The sequence below is a fragment of the Heterocephalus glaber genome, unplaced genomic scaffold, assembly GCF_053883595.1.
Source record: "Heterocephalus glaber isolate CG9 unplaced genomic scaffold, H.glaber_assembly_v1.0 deba00001781, whole genome shotgun sequence".
In the NCBI taxonomy this organism is placed as follows: domain Eukaryota; kingdom Metazoa; phylum Chordata; class Mammalia; order Rodentia; family Bathyergidae; genus Heterocephalus; species Heterocephalus glaber.
This window is the reverse complement of record NW_028258467.1, coordinates 9,467,289-9,487,420: the sequence shown is the minus strand read 5'-3', so window position 1 is coordinate 9,487,420 and position 20,132 is coordinate 9,467,289. Positions and strand designations below refer to the sequence as shown.

General features: G+C 47.8%; 1 protein-coding gene across 3 annotated transcripts in view; it reads left to right on the top strand.

Annotated features, from left to right (window-relative positions):
- The first annotated feature begins 772 nt into the window (after positions 1 to 772).
- The window catches only part of Usp7 (ubiquitin specific peptidase 7), a 60,790-nt gene continuing 41,430 nt past the window's right edge, over positions 773 to 20,132 (top strand). For 2 of the 3 annotated variants that reach the window (XM_021244292.2, XM_004864872.4), the window contains exon 1: positions 773 to 1,446. In XM_021244292.2, the coding sequence (XP_021099951.1) occupies positions 1,371 to 1,446 (76 nt within the window). In that variant the 5' untranslated portion in view covers positions 773 to 1,370. Of the gene's footprint in view, positions 1,447 to 4,824; positions 5,129 to 20,132 lie in introns of those variants that run through there. The other variant, XM_087203092.1, reaches the window with a different exon arrangement.

Below are 20,132 nucleotides of genomic sequence, written 5' to 3'. Positions count from 1 at the left end.
AGATGGGAAGAAAACACAAGCATGCCAAACGAGGAGCTACTGAGCTGTGGGGCTAAACTTCGGCGGACCCGAAGCGCTGGTGGAATGAGTTCTCCCGGGTTGGACCGCGGTGACTCTCTACAGAGCGCGCGCGCGGGGGGCGGGGCGTCTGTAAACAAGAACTGCAACTGCTCGCCCGCGGTGGCCCTCGCCGGGCCGAGAGCCGACTCGAAGCCGCGTACGCGCGACCTCCAGCCTTGGGAGCGCCCTAGATTTTTCGGGTCCCAGCTCTAAGGGGTGCGGCAGTTCCGCAGCCCCAGGGCTGTGGGACCCAGCGCCTTGCATGGGACCCGCAGGCAGGGCTCTCAAGTCCTCGAGCCGGATGACTGAGCGCGCCCCGCGTAGGTCCCGAAGGCAAAGCCAGGAGCCCAGGTCTTCGGGGTACGGCGGGGTCCCACAGCCTCCAAGTGGGGTGACTGAGGGCCCCGCGTGGGACCCGCAGGCAGGGCGCTGAAGTCCCCGGACTGGGTGGCCGAGCGCCCCGAGTAGAACCCGTGGCTCCCAGGCCGGGTGGCCGAGCGCCCCGCGTGGAACCCACCCGCAGTCCCCAGGCTCGCAGACCGAGTGCCCCGCGTGGAAGCCGCAGGGCCCAGCGCGGGCGGGCGGCGCGGGGCGGGGACTCCGCGGGCGGCGGGCGGGCCTCCGTCTGCTCCTCCTCCCGCGCCGCTCCGCCCTCCGCTGGCGCCGCCCGCCCGCCGCTCTCTTCCTCGCTCCCGGCTCGCCCGCTCGCTCTCGGCCCCCCATGCGGATGTGACATTTCACGCCGCCGCCATTTTGAGTGCGAGCCGAGCCGAGCCACTGGGCGCCGCGTCCGCAGCCGGAGCCCCAACGCCGCCGCCGCCGAGGACGCGGAGGCCGCAGCGCCCCGAGCGCGCCCGGCCCGCCGCTCCATCGCGCCGCCGCCTCCGCCGGCCCCCGGCCGCGTAGGCCCACCGCGGCCGCCCAGGCCTCCTGCCCGCCGCGCCCGGCCCGAGGCGGGGCTGAGTCCGCGGCCTGCGCCCGGCCGCCTTCCGCCCCCGGCCGGCCCGCCGCCCCGCAGTCCCGGCCCCGGCGGCGGGAGGCGGGTCCCGCGGCGGCGGCGGGGAAGGCGGCGGCGGGTACTGCGAGCGACGAGGCCGCCCGGCCCGGCTCGCCGGCCGCCCGTCCGCCTAGGCGCCGAGATTGGGCGAATCGCGAGCAAGTACGTGCGCGTCTCCCTGCCGCCGCCGCCCGCCGCGGGCCGCCCCGGGGCCGCCGCCGACGACGCGCGGGAGGAGGAGGAGGAGGCCGCCCCGCCGCCGCCGCCGCCGCCCCGGCCCCCGGCCGCAGGCGAGGCCCAGGCTGCGGCCGACATGAACCACCAGCAGCAGCCGCCTCCGAAGGCGGGCGAGCAGCAGCTGAGCGAGCCCGAGGATATGGAGATGGAAGGTGAGGCCGGCCGGCCGGCGCGCCCATTGTGGCCGCGGCCGCGGGAGCCACGCGCGGGGCTCGCCATCTTTAAGCAGGCCGGGTCCGACCCGGGAGGCTGCACCGTTACACGGCCGCCCGGAGGGCGCCCAGGACCCCGGCCCGCGCATTGTCCGGCGCCGTGGCCTGCGCGGCACAAAGCCCCCGAACTCTGAATTAGGACGGGCTGCCTCCTCGCCCGGGCCGGGCCCCGGGCACCGACCCTGTCCCTCGCTGGACCCCCTCGGTCGCGGCACCTGTTCGGTGCGCACCCCGGGAGCCCCCAGATTGCTTTCCAACTGCACCGCCGATCGCCGAACTTACTGGTGGGAACCACCTACAAGGCTGCAGATGGTCCCAGCGGCGGACCGCCCCGGAGTTCTCAGCCAGGCCTTCTCGGTGGCTAAGTTACCCGTGTTTCTGGGAGTTTGGTAGCTGGCTGTAGGTTGTGCCTTGGACATCCGGCTAGGTGTGTGCTTGAAACTGCGAGCGAGCCTCGCCACACATAGCTGCCCACATCAGAGTCAAACCTGACTCTGAAGGTAGACTCGGTGTTATACCCTTGTGGCAGAAATTTTCCAAGGCGCCGCGTCTGAGGGACACGGTCTTGGTTTTAAGGGTTTGATGTAAAGGCACGGGGAAAGGGTCTTTAGCTTAGCTAGCTCAAGCCTAGTTGATCGTTGCATGTTACTTTATTCTCTTGACTCAGAGTACTTTAAAGGGCAAAGTCAGAATAGTCTGTCTCCTAACCTGTGTTAAGGAGTCACAGTGGGGGCTACCTGAATGGACGGGGTATTAAATGTTCCAGCAGGATCTCTTTCACCAAGAGACCTGGGGTTGCATAAATGAATGAAGCCCCTAAGGAAGTTGGGGTAAAGCACTATTTGTCCTGTGAGATGCTACACAGAGGTTGGTGGGGACTCCGTTCCTGTCAGTAATTTCATGCCAATAACTAGATGTCCACTAAAAATCTGGCTGGCCCTGTTGCAGATGACAAAGTGGCTGAGATGCCCCACAAAGGCACTTAGCAGTGGTAAGTGCAGTGGCAGTAGTCGGGGGCGGGAGAGCTGAGCCAACGCCAAGCACCAGGCTATCTGTTTCTCTCTGCCCCAGCAAGGCAGTAACTTCGCCAGTGTCTGGCATGTGTGATTAAGTGGCTGGAGGATGCATTGGTGAGAGAATTTTTTGTGTGTTCTTTTTATGCTATATGTGTTTTGCTGTATGTCTAAAATAGAAAGGATTGCTTTTGAGTTTACCTTTTAAATAGTGTCTGATGAAAACAATCCAGTAACATGTACATATCAGTTTCTCATGTACAGTAACTCCTTTCCAAGTGTTTGTGACACTTACTGAGAATTAAACTTGGGTTGTCACCAGGCAGCATGTTTCTCATACAGACCTGGATCAGGGAAAAGTCTGTGTCCACGAGTTTCAAAGGTTTTGCTAAAAGATTGGAGGGTGTCAGAAAGTGGTGGAAAAATTTTCTGAAATTTCCCCAAGTTCATGTGTACTTCCAGTACTGCTTTCCTTTCTCAAGAGATTTTATTTTCATGTTGACGTTTGCATTGGAAAAATAACCCCTAAAATCATTTCTTCAACTTAAGGAACTCATTTTTGCTAAGTGGGCCTCTGTCTGGATTTCATTATCCAGAAGGTCCTTTGTCTTGTATGGCTTTGATCATTGTGGTCAAATAGTAACTTGTGAGCACCTACAGGTGTGTGGTTTAAAAACCCGTGATTATCTTAGGTTACTTCAGCCTTCCCACTTCTCAGATGGGGTGGTAGGCATACATATTGGTCAGAAAGAGTGGAAGGCCAGAAGGATGGGATTTAGCAATTACCAACTCTAATAGGCTTCAGTATGCCAGGCTGTGAATGGTATCCCGATTATAGCAGGGGTGGGATGGGGGTTTGCACCTGTTTGACCTCTTTGCCTGGATTCCAGTAGAACCACCAGCCGAAGACTGTCAGGCTTCTGACCAGCTCCAAGAACAGGAAGGGTTTGTAAGGAGCAAGCATCCTGCCCGCCCCTCTGGGGCTGGGTAGTTTCGAAGGAGGCTGGGAGACTGGTTTGGTTGGTTGGTTAGTTATTTTTCCCTATCAATAGGTCAGGGCTAGTTTGCTCTTCTCCTGCCTTACTTTGTTGGGCTTGCATTTGCTTTTGATTGAACTCTGCAGAGTCCTTGCATATCCGCTGGTGGAAAAATAATGCTCTGGATTAGTTATTTTTAAAATGTCCTATTATGAGCAGTTAGGAAGGTTATGGAGGAAGAAGTGCAGGGAGAGAAAAGATGACAGGCTTTTATAGGAATTGCGACCAAATGGCACCTGTAAGGCCTGAAGCAACCAGTTGCCCATTTCATCTTGTGAAGGTGGTGGCAGTATATTGATCTGTGTGTTGGAATGAATTTGCCTGGCACTTTATTTTCACTGTGTAACTAACTGTAAGAAGTGATGTGCACAGGACCGTTCTCCGAGTACTTGGAGAGGTGATAATCTGCGTTGTGTGTGCCCTGTTAGATTCACATGAAGTTTCCCAAGGCCTTGCTTCTGCTGCACGAACTAGAAAACAGACCTGAGAATTGTCCCCTGGTGTGGTTCTGCTCAGGGGAGCAGTCTGTTTCAGAGTGTAACCTCTGAGACAAGGGGTAGTTAGTTGCTTGCCTTTTGCACAGCTCAGACTGCTGCTGTCAGGAGCAAGTCAGTGGGTCACTGGCACCTTCTGAAAAGAATCAGTCACTGACTTGGGTGTTTTTTGTTGGTGGTGGACTTGGGTGGGAGGTGGTGGTGGTGGGTTTCCTCCACAGCTGTGTGGGCCGATGGAGTTTGAACTTTTCTGCAAACACATGTTTGGGAGTGGAAAGTGAGTTATTACGTACACCCAACCACATAAACTAAGCTTGTGGTATTATTTTTTTTTTTTGGTACTGGGAATCGAACTCAGGACCTTGCGCTTTCAAGGCAGGCGGCAGAACCACTGAGCTAAATCCCCGGCCCAGCTTGTGGTATTTTATGTCTAAAACATAAGATTCCTTTCAAATAGCACTGTAACAAGACAAATTCAATAATCTGAGGATAATGATCTTCCTTACATAGGCTTTGGTTGGTGAAAGTTCTTGCTTAAGCTACAGAGAACCAAGGACTGAAGAAGTAAGGCCAGCCCTGGAAACATCCCTCTGATGTGAGCTGGTCAGGTTTTGATGCTCCACAGTTAACTCCTAACAGGCTTCTGCTCTTACTCTTTCACGCTGGAGATTTTCTAGTTATTTTTTTCTTATAATTAAGTGATCCATGCCAGAAAAAAATGGGAAGCAAGTATATACTTACCCTTGTTTTATTTTCCTTTGGAGTCAGTATTTTAGGAAGGATCATTAAGTTGATAGTAGGGGAGTAGGGTGGCTAAGAGAGTTAGGGCTTATGGTCAGCCCTAGGTTTGGATCTGGAGTGTGCTGCTTAATTGTGGTGTTACTTCAGGCACATTGCTTAAAATCTTGATGCCTCTGTTCCTACACCCTTGGAAAAGAGGTCACACAAACATACCCAGAATGTGCTGAGATGGAAGTAACCAACCAGGCAGAGATGCATCCCTGGATGGTCAAACTTTTGCAGCTGAGGAAGAATACTTACTGCACATGATTAATGTGGGGGAAGGACACTGATGCGGGTGAGTTGATTATTGGAGGTATGCAAAAATGTCCCACTGTAATTATATCCTGGTGTGGATTAGGCAGAAAATAGATCCAGTCTGTCTGAGCAGAAGTTATTTGTGAAGTCTTGGGTTGGTTGTGACTTAATAGGCATGTAAAGTTAAAGATACAATATTTGAGAAAAATGGGTAACCGGAGTTGAGGGGATGGGTGCATCTTGGTCCTGAAGGTTGGTCAGCTTGGCAGCCTTCTCTGATTTATTCCTCCTAATGATGAGTTGGGTTATGGCAGGGAACCCAAGTCACTGAGCCTTCAGGGTTGGGATTCTGCCTTAAATTTTCTCTGGATCCCAGCATCCTGTTACCAAGCTGTCTTGGCTCTTTCCAGCCGCCACCTTAAGTGAGGTATTTGTTGGGGCTGTTTTGTGGTATCACTGGTCCACTCTGCTTAAGTCACCACAGCTGTGCAAACTGGCCGGCCATAGGGACTGCTTTGCCCTGTCCTACAAGGATTCAGGTGTGTTCCTTTGCATAGGCACTCACTGTAGTCCATAGCCAGGGTCCTTTAGCCTCTGTGCCATGGCTCCCAGCACACACCCAGCTGCATAGTCCGGTGGTGGCCTCTCCTTCAGGATTCCTACAGAACAGTTGCCAGGAAGGTGGCTTAAAACCCTATGGGAAGGGCTGGGAATATAGCTCAGTGGTGCTGCTGCCTGCCTTGCAAGCACAAGGTCCTAAGTTTGATCCCTGGTACCAAAAAAAGGAAAGAAAGAAAGAAAAACATCCTATGTGAGTGCCATCTTTCCCCTAAATTTTTTTTTTTTTTTTTGTCCTGGTACCGGGGATCTGACTCAGGACCTTGTGCTTGCCAGGCAGGTGCGACCCCACCGAATTCCATCCCTGGCCCCTTTCCCCTAACTAAATCTTTCTGGGCACTTCAGCCACCTGCCTTGCAAAAGAGCCATGTAAACTTTTTGCCCCACCTGCTACTCTGCCTGTGGACATTGGTCACCATTTGCAAACCTGTCTTCTCACCGGGACTGTTTGCTCAGAGCATGACTATGTTTGTTTTTGCTCAAGTTTGTTTATGGGAAATGCTCAGGAAACACTGTTTTCAGTGAACACTAGTCCAGGAGGTGGCTACCTGGCAGGGTGGTTGCTGAAGCCATAAACCTATATCACTTTGATAACTGCTAATCCCATTTTATTGCTTTCAACGTAAGTTGCTTTAGGTAACATAATGGCATTTTTTGATGCTTTTGGAAGGAACTTTTTCCTCCCCAGAGAACTCTAATAGACCTTCAAAAATTAATTGAAGGCTTCTTTTGGTATGTTTTTAAAATTTAGTTTTGTTACTGTGTTGTTTGGGGTAGGGGAGTAATAAGTAGCCTGGATATTTCTGCTTGGTTTCCAGGACAAAGAAATTTAATTTCATCTTGGAACAAGGTTGTAACAAGGCATTTCTTGACGGTACCATGGCAGAGTCAGATGTTAAATTTCTGCTTCATAAAGTGCTTTTTCTGAACTAATTTGGACTTAAGAGGGAAGCAGGATTTTAAGTGTCATGAGTAGGCTAGAAAGTCATTTCTGCCATTTTTCTAATAAGTTAACACATGCCTTGGGTAATGAGAAGTCCGAAGTGTTGAAATTCTCGAAGAGAAGCAAATCTACTTTTGAGGGTTAGGAATCTAAGCTTTTTATTTGGAAATTGGAAATGGTAATTAGCTTCTTATGTAGGGAAATAGATTTGACCTGGGTGAGAGTGAGGGTGTTTCCAGAACTTAGCGATGGACTCTTTGAGACTCATAAGCATCCAGAGTGGGAAGGAAAGGGGGGCATCGGGGAGAACCCACCCTGAAAAACAGCATGGCTCCCTGCATTGTTCCACCCAGAAGAGCAGGAAATAGCTAAGACCAGGGAGTGGGCAGTCATTGCCTGCCAGGGCCAGGCTCACACTGTGCTGAGTCACAGGTGTTAGTAGCCAGGTGCCCAGGTGTCTGTTGAAGGAGCTCAAGTTATCTGATTGACAAGAGCTTTCTCTACCTTCCTGTCAGTGTTCAAACCTGGAGGTGTCTGTCCCGGTCTCAGGGTGGTGGCCCTTCATTCTTTTTGGGTCATTGAGAATCTGAAAACTACTGAGGAGGCTCCCTTGTAAAACACGGACAGTTCTCTATGATATTCCTGCCTGCCATAGGATGTTCAGAAACCCAGGTCCCTTGGTTTTGATTCCAGGTCAGTGACTAAGGTTTCTTGACACCTCTTATGAAGAGCAGAGTCATGTGTTATGTGTCAGCTCGAGAATTTTCCATGAGGGAAGGCCTAGCTCTTTCAGTAGGTGGCTAAACTGGGAACTGGTTTAGAGCCTGTTGGGTGGATCTGGTAGGGTGACCCGTATTGCAGAGTGTAGCCACACCATAGGGTACAGCCACAGGTGTCTGAGTGGCAGTCTGACTCCTTGGATGTCCCTTCTGCCACCCAATTCAGAAAGAGTAGGAGGAGAGGGCCTTCCTAAGGGGAGACCATGTAGTGTTGATCTGAATGTAGACTGAGCAAACCCGCCTCTCCCCAGCCTCTTCCGTACAGGCTGTTGGCTGTTCACATAGAGTTGCGAGAACATTTCATCAATATGATTTTGAGGAATAAATTATATTTCAAGGCCCTTAATTGACCCTATGTATTTGCCATTTTAAAGCAAGCATATGTACCACTCCTTAACAAAGTGTTACATGGCTAAATAGTCCAGCGCTTCTTTTTTTCACAGGGCAGATAATACTGAGTACAGTTGCTAGTTTATGTCCCTTTGAAGTAGAAACTGTTCAGTCAAAGCAAACTGTATATGAAGTGGTTTAAACCATTGCTAAATTCTTTTTTTGTTTTGTTTTATTTTTGTTTTTGTTTTTTTGGTACCGGGGATCGAACTCGGGTCCTTGCGCTTTCGAGGCAGGCAGTGGAACCACTGAGCTAAATCCCCGGCCCCTCATTGCTAAATTCTTATTGCTATTTTACAACCATCCAGACACTTAGATTTCTCCCCAAATGATAGTCAGTCTTTTCTCTTTTCCTTATGTCCTGAACTTAGAAGGACTGGGAGTGCCTGACTTTAAGAATGCTCTCCAAAGTAGCTGGTGGAGTCAAGATTGCTATGGCTTCCCAGCCTCTGAACTGCTCCCTTCCCCTCCTGAAGCAAGAGCTGGTCAATCCCACCTGCCCTGACCACGATTCCACTTTTCTCTGAAGCATTTCAGGCCCACTGCTGCTGGTAGTGATGAGCAAAGATTGCTTTCCCACTTTAGGCCTGTATTTCTCCACAGCACTGTTTGTTTTTATATGGGGGACAAGGGAAATGATTTATGGGGAAGGAAGACTCTTAGGATCTAACCGTGTAGCATGCAGTCTTACGGTGATTTTAAGTTTGAAATTTTTTAAAAGTTCTTCATTTGACTCCCAACATTTCAAGTGCTCAGTAGCCAATATTGCGCCCATATTGAACATTACAGATGCAGAACACGGTAGCAACGCATAGTGCTTTATTGACCAGAACCTGCCTAATCAGCCTGTTTGGATTTTAGATACTTCTGATGGTGTTAAGGTCAGAGAGTGAATGCTGGACAGGATGCACCATGTCCTAGGAAAGCAGAAGGAATAAAACCATTGGAAGCTTGTGGATAAATGCTTCTCAGGCAAACCCTACTTAAATTACTTGTGAAGCACCAAGTTATTTAATTTTCAACATGTGGATAATATTGCCTATCCTGTAGAAATACAATGCAAACAAATTAAAAATTGAAATAAAATGAGCATAGAAATGCCAGTCCTAATTTATTAGCAAATTTAACAGCTATAAAATTACATTTTGGTAATTATATTTAAAACAAATATACATAGGGAAGAAACAATTGCAGATATTACACATCCACAGAATATACAGGTGATGCATATGAAGAATTATACACATATAGCTGTGTGTGGTGACACACACCTGTAATCCCAGCACTTGGGAGGCTGAGGCAGGAATATTGCAAGTTAGAGGCCAGTGTGGGTTACATAGTAAGTTCAAAGTCACCCTGGACTATATGGCAAGACCCTGTCAAAGAAAAAACAAAGCTACCACGTGTCTTTGTCATTCCAGTGGTAACTGAGGAGTATTTTGTGAGAGAGCAGTTTTGTGTCTTAAAGCCTGCATGCACAAATTGAATGTAGCATACGTTCAATTTAGGGTTTTTCTTGGTACCAGGGATGGAACTCAGGACCTTGCGCTTGTGAGGCAGGCAGTGGCACCACTGAGCTAAATCCCCAGCCCTTTAGTTTTTTGTTGTTCCCCCCCCCCCCGCCCTTTAGTTTTTGAAGTAAATATTTTTGTCTCTGCAGATAGCTTTAACAACTTATCCTTTGCACTTATAGCTAAATTGTCTTCCACTGAAATAAATGGATCTTGTGTTTTATTTACCTTTGGGTTATAAACTAATCCTAGAATCTCAAGGCTGTAACACGGTCCTGCCACATGTGACCCAACTGTGGTTGCCAGGTGTGACCAGCCACTCCAGTCTGATCCACCTGGACTGTGTCATCTTCTGTTTGCAGAGGTGAGCCCCCGAACACATTTTTGTTTTTTTGGTACTGGGGATCAAACTCGGGACCTTGCGCTTGCAAGGCAGGCACCAGAACCACTGAGCTAAATCCCCGGCCCCAGAACACATTTTTGGATGAGAGTCAGACCTTTTTGTTTCTAAATCTTCCTCTCCATTTCAGGTCACAGGGCACCTGTTGTAGCCACTGTGCCAAGTAGCACTGCACAGGGTCTCCTTTCCCATCCCACTCCCTTTTCTGTAAGGATCACAGTAGCCCAAAGAGAGAGGCAGGACCCAAGGAGGTGGGTCAGAAGCAGCATGTGGGACCTGTAGACGGACAGGGCTGCCTGGGGGTTTGCTGAGTGTGGTGTAGTTGGCACCGGCAGAGGACACTTAGTGCTGGGCCCTGTCATATGACCCCTGCGTCCATCTCTGGAATAGGTGTATCAGTGTCCCTGTTGCAAAGAACAAAAGGCAGCACTGAGCAAGTTACAGTACTTAGCGAGCTCCACCAGGGCAAATGCAGATCTGGGATTGGAATCCACGTTGTCTGTTGTCCTAGCCATTTGTGATTCACCACAGCCAGGATATACTGTACTGTTGGCCGCAAAAGTAGCAGTTACCACTCTTTTCTTTAAACACTCCTGCTGGCTTCCCCCGAGTTTTTCACTTCACCGCCTCAGAGTGGCAGACTACAGTTGGTCTTCCTAGTCTGAACGTTTTTGTGTGGTTCACCACATGCTTTGAATAGAGAAAGCAGCTCACTGCTGAAATAAGCTCGGCTACCTCGTACATTTTAGCAGGTGGAATTCGGTGACTTAAGATACCAGCAAAGGTTATGCACTGGTAGATCTCTTTCTTCCTTTGTGAATCAGGTACAGTGTTTATTTAGTAACATGCCTTGTAAAGTCCTGAGCTGAAATCATGCCCACAGCAAACTATCCTGGGCTCTGTAGCTCTATGGAGAGGTTTAAATGTGAAAAAGCAAGGGTTTTGTCTGCTCAAGACATGGATGTAGTGCACTTCTCTAGATTTACAGATCATTTGAAGCCAAAGACGGCCTCAGCAACACAGGGCCTCGATCAACTCAGCCCCTCTGCGTTCTCCACTTCCGCAAGAGCAGCTCAGGCACCACACTGTGGACACTCTTTCCCCACACACAGATGGCTCAGGCACAGGCAGCGGGCTCCTCCCTGTGCCCTGTTCTGTTTTTGAGGCCCTGCCCAGCCATGCTGGTATCCTCCCTGTCGCCTCGCCCACCTGGGTTCTTTAAAGCAGCAGGTTTCACACGGGGGAAGGAAAACTGGGTCATAGGTTCCAGGGCCTCCAGGATTCCTCAGCTGGGCAGAGCTTGAAAGAAATTAGGTGACTTCAGAGGCCAGATTCCTTGCTCCATTAACTTCTAGCTGTGTGGTATTGTTTTTGTGGCATGTTTGGAATATTTTCCCTTTAGCCCTTTTTCCTGACAGTGAATCTTGAAGATATGATAGGTGATGCTGGCTAAATTATTGTATTGTGAAGACTGTAGCAAGACTGCAGTTTACAGAAAACCTTCCCATGTGTGTGTGTGCGTGTGTGTGTGCTGGACTCTAATGCAGGGCCCCATACTTGCTAGGTAAGCACCGTACCACTGAGCTACACCCCGGCTGCAGAAATCACTTTGTTTGACTATAGTCATTGCCTGCAAGTCACTGATTGAGGTAAGTTTAAATAAATGTAGCTTTTGATCTGTTTTCTGAATGTCTCCTCCGATAGTGCACAAGAACTATTGGATCATTTCTGGATGTTGCATCAAATAGGTGATTTCAATAGATTGAGTGGTTATTTATTGGTGACCAGTTATGTGTGAGGTTCTCTTAGGGAAAATGAGATGCGAACTGGGCACGGGGGTGCCCACCTGTAATCCCAGCACTCAGGAAGCTGAGGCAGGAGGATCACTGTGAGTTCAAGGCCAGCTTGAACTGCATAGCAAGACCCTGTCTTAAAAAATAAACAAAAAAAGAGATGAGAGCCACATGTAAATTCAGCTCCTTGGGAGGCTGAGGCATAGGTTCAAGGCCAGCGGGAGAAACAGTGAGACTGTATCTCAAAATAAGAAATAAAAGGGCTGATAATGTATCTCAGTGGTTAAGCACTCCTTGCCTGAGTGGAAAAAAAAAAAAAGCTTTTATTCTTTCTAAGATAACTGCTGTCAGTTGATGTCAGAGGGCGTATAATTTTATTATTTTAGAGTAGAAATGTCTGTCATGAAATGTAGAAACCACGGCTCTGAGGGATGAAGACACTTCGAGACCTTTCTGTCCAGTATGGTAGCCACTAGCCACATTTGGCTGATTAAGTTTAAAATAACTAAAATTAAGTACCTAGTTTCTCAGTCTCTCTGTGGCCATATTTCATATGCTCAGTAACTATATGTGACTGCTGAAGTTAAATAAAGTTGAAAGTATCCCATTCTGTCACAGTAGCCACATTTCAAAGGCCCAGAGCTATGTGGAGATGGTGTCTTCCATGTTGGAAGCACAGCCGTAAAACATCTCCATTGTCCTAGGAAGTTCTGTGGGACCATGATGCTCTCTGTAGATGCCCCCAGCCTGCGGATTGGGTTTGGACTGGGTTTTGCCTCTGCTTTTCCAGAGGACTTTGCCTTGATGAGGGTAGTTTAGAATCAGGAAAACCAAGCATCTTCATTTGTAACAACCTAGAGAGAAGTTTGTCAGAACCACTGAGCAGAATGCCTACTTGCAGGTAACCTGATAATCACTGCTGGGACAGGAGATGGTACAAAGATGAAGAAGGAGTTAAGGGTCTCTCCCCAAGGAAAGCCCCCAAGCTCGCAGATAGTTCATGGGGACAGACAATTAACCTGGTGCAGAACATGCTGAATGCTGCAGCAGTGAACAGATCAGGTTCTGGAAGTTGAAAAGAGATTACATCTGGGTGTGGCAAAGTATGGAGGCCTGTTGAAGTGGCGCTTAAAGGAGGCTTAGGATTTGGGTACAGGGGCATTGAGGTGAGGGTTTGAGAGGCAAGGCTCTGGGTGAATGAACAGAGGTCCCTTCCATTGTCCTGGGCATAGTGATTATATGGTAATTACCACATTATGTCCTTTCTTCTCTTTGCTTCCCCATTAGACTTTGAGGTCAAAACCGGCAGGCACTGTGCTTAAGTAATTTTCTTTGCCTTGAACAGCAGTTCTTCGTATGCCATAACAAATCAAGTGCATTGCCTTTTTATCTTAATTTCAATCAAACAATAATGTGCCACAACACTGACATGTTCACCATGGGGCTGTACATGCATGCTGTCCCATCAGGCAGCTTGTACCACCCAATAGGACTGTCCCATGCCACCCGATGGGACAGTCGTGCATTTACCACTGGTGGTTCAAGCTGGCTGGAGCGTGTTAAACCTTAGTTTTATCCTCTTTGGTAGCAGTTATTGCACTCCCCCCACTTTAATCAAACCCGGGGCTTTGTACGTGCTGTGTCTTACTTATAGGTAAAATATGGTAGTAATCACCATGATTTTTAAAATAGCTATATATATTTTTTGGTACTGGGAATCGAACTCAAGACCTTGCGCTTGCCAGGCAGGCATGGGGCCACTGAACTAAATCCCCATCTCTAACTAACTATAATATAATTCACAATTGACTTTTTTTTGGCAGGGGGCCAACTGGGGATCGAACTCAGGACCTTGCCCTTGCAAGGCAGGCAGCAGATCCACTGAGCTAAATCCCCGGCCCTTCACAGTTGACTTTTAAAGTATACAGTCCGTGGGTTTTAGTATCTGCACAACACAATCATAGGGTATTTTCATCGTCACAAAACACCCTGTGCCCCCCAGCAGTCACTCACCATCTCCCTGCAGCTCCAGAGCACTGACTTGTCAGTGTGGGTCCTCCAAACAGCTGTACAGTGTGTGGCCTCCTGTGTCTGGCTCCGGCCACACTTGGCATAATGTCCTTAAGCTTCTTCCTGGTGCAGCATGTGTCAGAGCTTCATTCCTGTTACTGCAGAATGGTGTTGCATTTTGTGAAACCTCACCATGATTTATATAGGATCAAAAAGATGTGCAGTTCTCATGATTCTGTCATTTTAGACTGGTTTTATATTCAGTGGGTTTTTTAAAAACAGATTTGAACTTTTGTAGCTAGAAATGGGCGGGATTGACTGGTTCAGGCTGGGTGGAGCACTCTTTGAGTAGAGGCCTTCATGGGACAGGCAGAACCCCTGGGAGGGACAGCTCGTGGGACTGATTACTGGGGCTTTACTGTGCACAGCAGTGGGAGTTGGCTACGTGGTCTCAGTCTGGGTTTGGTGCGGGAGCTGGTGCCATGGCCCATGCAGGCTAATGGTCAGACGTTTGCGTGTGTTATTGAGAGCACTGTGTATTTGGGGCACAAGTCCTCTGTAGCACATCTGCTTATTCTCTTAACAGTTGAGGAGCAAAATCCTTTAATTTTAATGAAGTACAGTCTATCAAAGTTTTCTTTTTGGGATGTATGTTTGGTATCACATTCCTCCTGTGTTTTCTCTTACATTTCATAAAGAGCTAGGTTTTTTGGTATAAGGTGTGAAATTTAGGTTGAGGTTTGTGGTGTTTGTTTTATCCTTTTTTCCCATGGCTGTGGATGTCCATTTGTTCCCTGCCATTTGTTACGGAGAAGGTCCCTTCTCGGTGGGATTGCTTTGTTAGACTCACATAATACTCTTTGTTTGGGTCTTGGTCTGGACTCAGTTCTGTGGGTCCCTGTGTGTCCTTTGCCACCTCACAATGCTGTCTTGATTACTGAAGCTTCAGAGTGAGTTTCAAAATCAGGTAGTGGAATTCCTCAGTCTCTTCTTGTTTTTCCAAATGGTTTTACTTGCTCTTTTATCTTTATCTTTCCATTTAAGTGTTAGGATGGGCTTCTTCATAGCTGTAGAAGACATCTGACTCTTTTGTGCTGCTGGAGATGGAGCCCAGGGCCTCACACATGCTAGGCCAGGCACCCCATTCCTGAGCCACATCCTCAGCCCAGAAGGTGGCTTTTTAACTGGATTTGTGGTTCAATGTGTAATTTTGGTTGGATGTGCAGTCAGATGTACAGGTTAATTTGGGTATTATCTGTGTCTTCAGTCCATGAGTGTGACATGTCTGCTACCCAGTGACTTTACATCTCCAGCATGGCCAGTTCCATTTATGTTGCAAATGCACAGTGGATGTTGAAGATCTCTATTCACATGACACTGAACAGTCTACCACCCCACCCTAATAACAAAACCAGATTTCCTTTGTTATTCCCTGGAAACGTCTTCCAAAAGTTTTTCAAAATTCTTTGGACTGCTAGTTTTCCAACTTTAAATGGCAGGTGAGGAAAATGTGCATGGTGGCCTGGGTCTCCAGGGGGCTAAGGGTAAGGGGATAGCCTGTGCCGAGTTATAGAAGAAATCAGTCAGTTTAGTTTTTCTCTAAGTTGTTCCTGTTTGGCTTTATTCAAATAAAGGAATCTATTTAGAGTTTTGAAAATTTTAAATAGCACAACCTGTTTGACCCCCAACCTGGCTTGTGTGTTTTAATTGTTCTTAAGGGGAAATTTGCATGTAGAGGAGGATGCAGCCATTTGCCAGTGTACAGACAACCCTTGTAGACCAGGGGAGCCCTTTGCTCAGGACACCAGGTGTTGCTGCTGCCTCCTTTTCTTTTGGTTTTTGGAGACAGGGTCTCACGGTGTAATGCAGGCTGGCCTTGAAGTCTTGGTGGATCCTTCTGCCTGAGCCTTGCCAGGCCTGGGATTACAGGTGTGTGCCACCATGCCCAGATCCCTTTCCTTCTGTCTTCTGCAGCTTCTAGAGGCTCTCCAGGCACTGTACTGCCACAACCAATACTTTGGTTGTGCTTTTGGCCCTGTTCGCCTTCTGTATATGTGTGTTTGTTTTTCTAAGAGTAATGCATGCACTGAAAGCATCTGGACAACATGGAAGCAGAAAGGCAAAGAGAGGCCCTGTTTTTCAGAGATGACGTGCGCAGCTCACCATGGCTGTCAGCCCGGGTCTGTACAAGGACATTATGTGCATTGTGGATATTATTCTTGTGCCCACGTTTCACTGCAGGTATTTTTCATCAGTCGGTGCCCATCCTTTGTGCTGTGCTCCCTGTCACACATGCTGAGGTTTCTTCCCACAGTGCTTTGGTGGTGGTTTTTTTGGTGGGGGGTGTACATGTTTGCAAGACATAATTATTACATTTATCACAGAGTGTTAGCACATGTATGTAACACATCTTAATTCTTTTTTTTTTTTTTTGGTACTGGGGATCAAACTTGGGATCTTGTGCTTCCGAGGCAGGCGTCTTAATTCTTTTTTTGTCCCCTTCTGTCTCTCCTGGCCACTTTCAACTCTTGGTCCCCTTCCCATTTGCAAAACCTCTATTTACATTTTTTCCTTCCTGTTCCATTTCCCACTTGAAAAAGATCTCTTCCTATTATCTATCTTTTATCTTGCTCTTCATTTATATTTTAAGATTGTGGGTCTGGTTTATTTCACTTAATATATGGTCCCAAGATGCATCCATTTATCTAAGTTACCGTTCTTTGTGGCAGAGTAGTACTCCATTGTGTATAAACAACATGTTTTCTTTATCCATTCATCTGTGGATGGGCATTTAGGCTATTTCCACGATTTAGCTATTATGAATTTTGCTGCTGTAAACATGAGTTTGCATGTATCATTGCAGCATGATGGGTTTTAACACTTTTGGGAAGATATCTAGATGGGGAACAGCTGGATCAAGTGGAATTTTAGTTTTTTGTCTTTTTTGTTTGTTTTGTTTTGTTTTTGTTTTTGTTTTTTGTTTTTTTGGTACCTGGGACCTTGTGCTTGCGAGGCAGGCGCCAGGACCACTGAGCTAAATCCCTGGCCCAGAATTTTAGGTTTTTTTGAGGAATCTTCACACTGATTTTCATAGAGGTTGTACTAGTTTATATTATCACCAACAACATGACCCGCCCCCCCCCCCAGCATTTGTTATTATTTGATTTCTTGAAAGCTATTCATTCTGGAGTAGGGCAGTATCTTGCTGTTGTTTTGATTTGCATTTTTCTAGTGGCCAGCGATGTTCATGTATTTATTGGCTATCTGTACTACTTCTGAGAAGGGTCATTTCAATTGCCCATTGTTTGATTGGGTCTTTTATTTGGGGAAGGTCTACTTTTCTTTGAGATCTTTTTGTATTCTAGATGGTTAGTCCTCTGAGGAATAGCTGGCAATTTTTTTTCCTGTTCTGTAGGTTGACTTTTCACTGGTGTACTTTGCCATGTGGAAGCTTTTTGATTTGATATGATCCTATTTGTTGATTTTCAGTACCATTTCTCTTTTTCTTCTTTTTTTTTTTTTTGGTACTGGGGATCAAATTTAGGACCTTGTGCTTGCAAGGCAGGCGGTGGCACCACTGAGCTACATCCCTGGCCCTCAGTACTATTTCTTGTACAATTAGGGTTCTGTTCTCTGCCTCTGTCTTCAAGAGTTGTTTTTTGTTTGTGTTTTGCCTTGTTTTTGAGACAGTATCTCACTATGTATGTAGTTCAGGTGTATCCCAGGCTGTCCTCAAGATTGCGGTGACCCTCCTGCCTGTCGTGCTGGAATTATAGGTGCGTACCACGCATCTGGCTTACTTCCATGTGCTTCACAACTTTAATTAGATAACGTTTCTTTTGTGGAAGAGATCATGTGTGTAAGAAAGCAGTGCAAACAATTATCTCGCCAGTTGTACAGTATTTCATGCTCCTTGGCACTCAGCACCACATTAAAAACATAATATTTTGGACAGGTATGGTTGGAGGGATGATTTCTGTTGAATGGGTGATTTTTGCACAGTAAAGCCAAACTGAAAGCTTTGGGCATTATTTTTATGAATAACTAATTTAAATCAGGATTGTTTCAGAACTTAGAGCTAACCATCAGTGCTCAACAGAATGGGACTACTTCCAGCCATCAGGCTCCTGTACCTTTGAAAGTGGATAGGCTGTAATTCCAACACTTGGGAGGCTGAGGCAGGAAGATCTGTGTGAGTTCCAGGCCAACCTGGCCTACATAGTGAATTTAAGGCCAGCTTGAACTACATAAGAAGACCCTGTTTCAGAAAAACAAAAAAGAGGAAAGTGGTTGGGGAGTAGCCTTCCCCGAAGGAGCCAAGCACAGGACCAACGAAGACTCCGTTTACAGGAGTATTTCCTGCTAACCTCATGGGGGTGCTTGGAGCCAGGTAACCAGTGTACAAATCATGTCAGAACACCTGACTTTTGTGACTCCAGTAAGCCAGTTTTATTGCTAACAAGATGACCACAGGGATTTAGAGAGTGACTGGGAGTATTTCTTTTTTAACACAGAGATAAAACTGTGTGTGCATAGGGGCGCAAGGTAGTCAAAATTGTCACCATGATCTCAGCAGAGGAGCATGAAGAGACCCTCTTGCCTGTGATGCTTGGGGCAGACAGGGAATGAGTGAGGCAGCCTAGGTCCAAGGCCTGTGGCCATCTCAGGTCTGATGGAGCTCTTCTCTGAGTGTCACGGTGCCTTCTAAGGACATAGGTGGCCTCCTCTTCCTCTGGCAGGACACTTGCCAGATAGGAGCATCTTAGAATGCAGTTCAGAATCACCACCATGGTGTTGCCGCTCCCCACCTTCCATCTACCTCTTTTCCCTTTCCCAGTGCCCATGTTCATTTATTTTCCTTTTGTGGTTTGTTCTACCTAGAATCTTGTTTATCTAAGGTCTCTGCCTACCTGGCTGCTATTGATTCTGTGGTCTCTTCTTAGATGTTGTCTGCTTTGTGGCTAAGACACGTATCCACACCCTGTGGCTTTAAGCCCATGGCCTTGCCAGTGTATTCTTTCCCCTCCACTCCCATTGTCACCATCTGAAATCTCCTACTTTCTAGTAAGCACCATGACACAAGAGGGCTTGTCCTTTTTTATTCTACCAAACCCTGGTGCCCACCCAGATCTTGCTTGAACAAGATACTTGATCCTGGGCCACCTGAACACCAAGCCATCGCCAGAAATGCATACCTAGAAAAGAAATATTTTGGGCCATGGAGTGACTGACACATTGTTTTTGTTAATAGAGCTGTTACTGTAATTGCAGGCAAGTAGACTATGGCCACCATTTAGGAGAAATGTACAATATCTTTGATCATGTAATAATAATGGGCTAAGAAGGGTCTCGGGTTTTTTTGTTTTGTTTTTTGAGACAGGGTCTTGCTATGTAGTTCTGGCCTTGAACTAGTGGTGATTCTTGCCTCAGCCTTCCAGGCGCTGGGATCACAGGCGTGCGCCACCACACTCAGTGGCAGAAGGATCTTTAATCCTTGACTTTGAAGTGTAGTTGAAGTTTCCCACATAGGACCATATTCCAGAATTGACTGCTCCCTCAAGAGTTTTACATACCTAGTTTGGCACTAAGGAAGTGAGAGCTGGGAAGTGAGTCTCCCGGCCCATGAGCAGTGCAGTGATGGACTGGAAATGGTACACTTGCCCGACAAGGGTAATGTTGCCTGGTCAACACCTACTTCTTTCCACCCAGTGACTGTTAAGGGAGGCCTGATAAACTTGGAACCACTTCATTTGGAAGGAAGAACCCATTTTTAGATCTGAGATGGAAGCAGAGATAATTCTGACCTGTACTTCCTGTCTTTTTTATATCTTTTTAAGAATTTGATCACCTCCAGGTTCTGTGTGAGGCCTGGACATGCTAGGGCCTTACCTGAGACCCTTCTCCGCATGGGAGAATCCCCGAGGGGACTGCAGTTCACCCCCAGCCTCCCATCTGTCTCACTCCCGTGGAGTGTCCAAATCCGACTCGGGAATTTTCTCAGGGAGTGTGACAACTCACAGCCTGCTTTTTGTGGCCACAGTCCCGTGTCTGTGGATGCCCATGACAATCGCCTGCCTCCTCCCCACTCCACCTCTCCCGTCGTGGTGGAGAGGGCTGATTGCCCACATGTGACCCTCGCCCTGGCTTTTGTCCCTCCGAGAAATATCTCTGGCTGCGCGCAGCCCCTCAGTTGTCTTAGTATACCTTGCCTCTCCTGTTGGTGATCAGCTGGCCTTTTGGCTTCTGTTTTGAGCTTAGAGCCAGGTTTCTGCACTGGGTGGTCTTCATTTTGTTTGGTTTTTGTGGCACTGGGGATTGAACTCAGGGTCTTCACACTGCCACATCTCCATCCCTTTTAAAACTTTTTGTTTTGAGATGGTCTCGCTAAGTTGCCCAGGCTGGGCTCAAACTTGTGATTGTCTTGCAATCAGCTTCCCAGAGTACAGGGATTACAGATGTGTGCCACCATACCCACTTGGATTTTTTAAATTAATTATTGTGAACCGGAGCATCAAGATGTAATGGGGCTGTGTGTTAAGAACTGGAGGGGTTTTCCTGAATGGCAGGTGAATCTAGTACAGGAGGCTGGTTGTGTGGTCC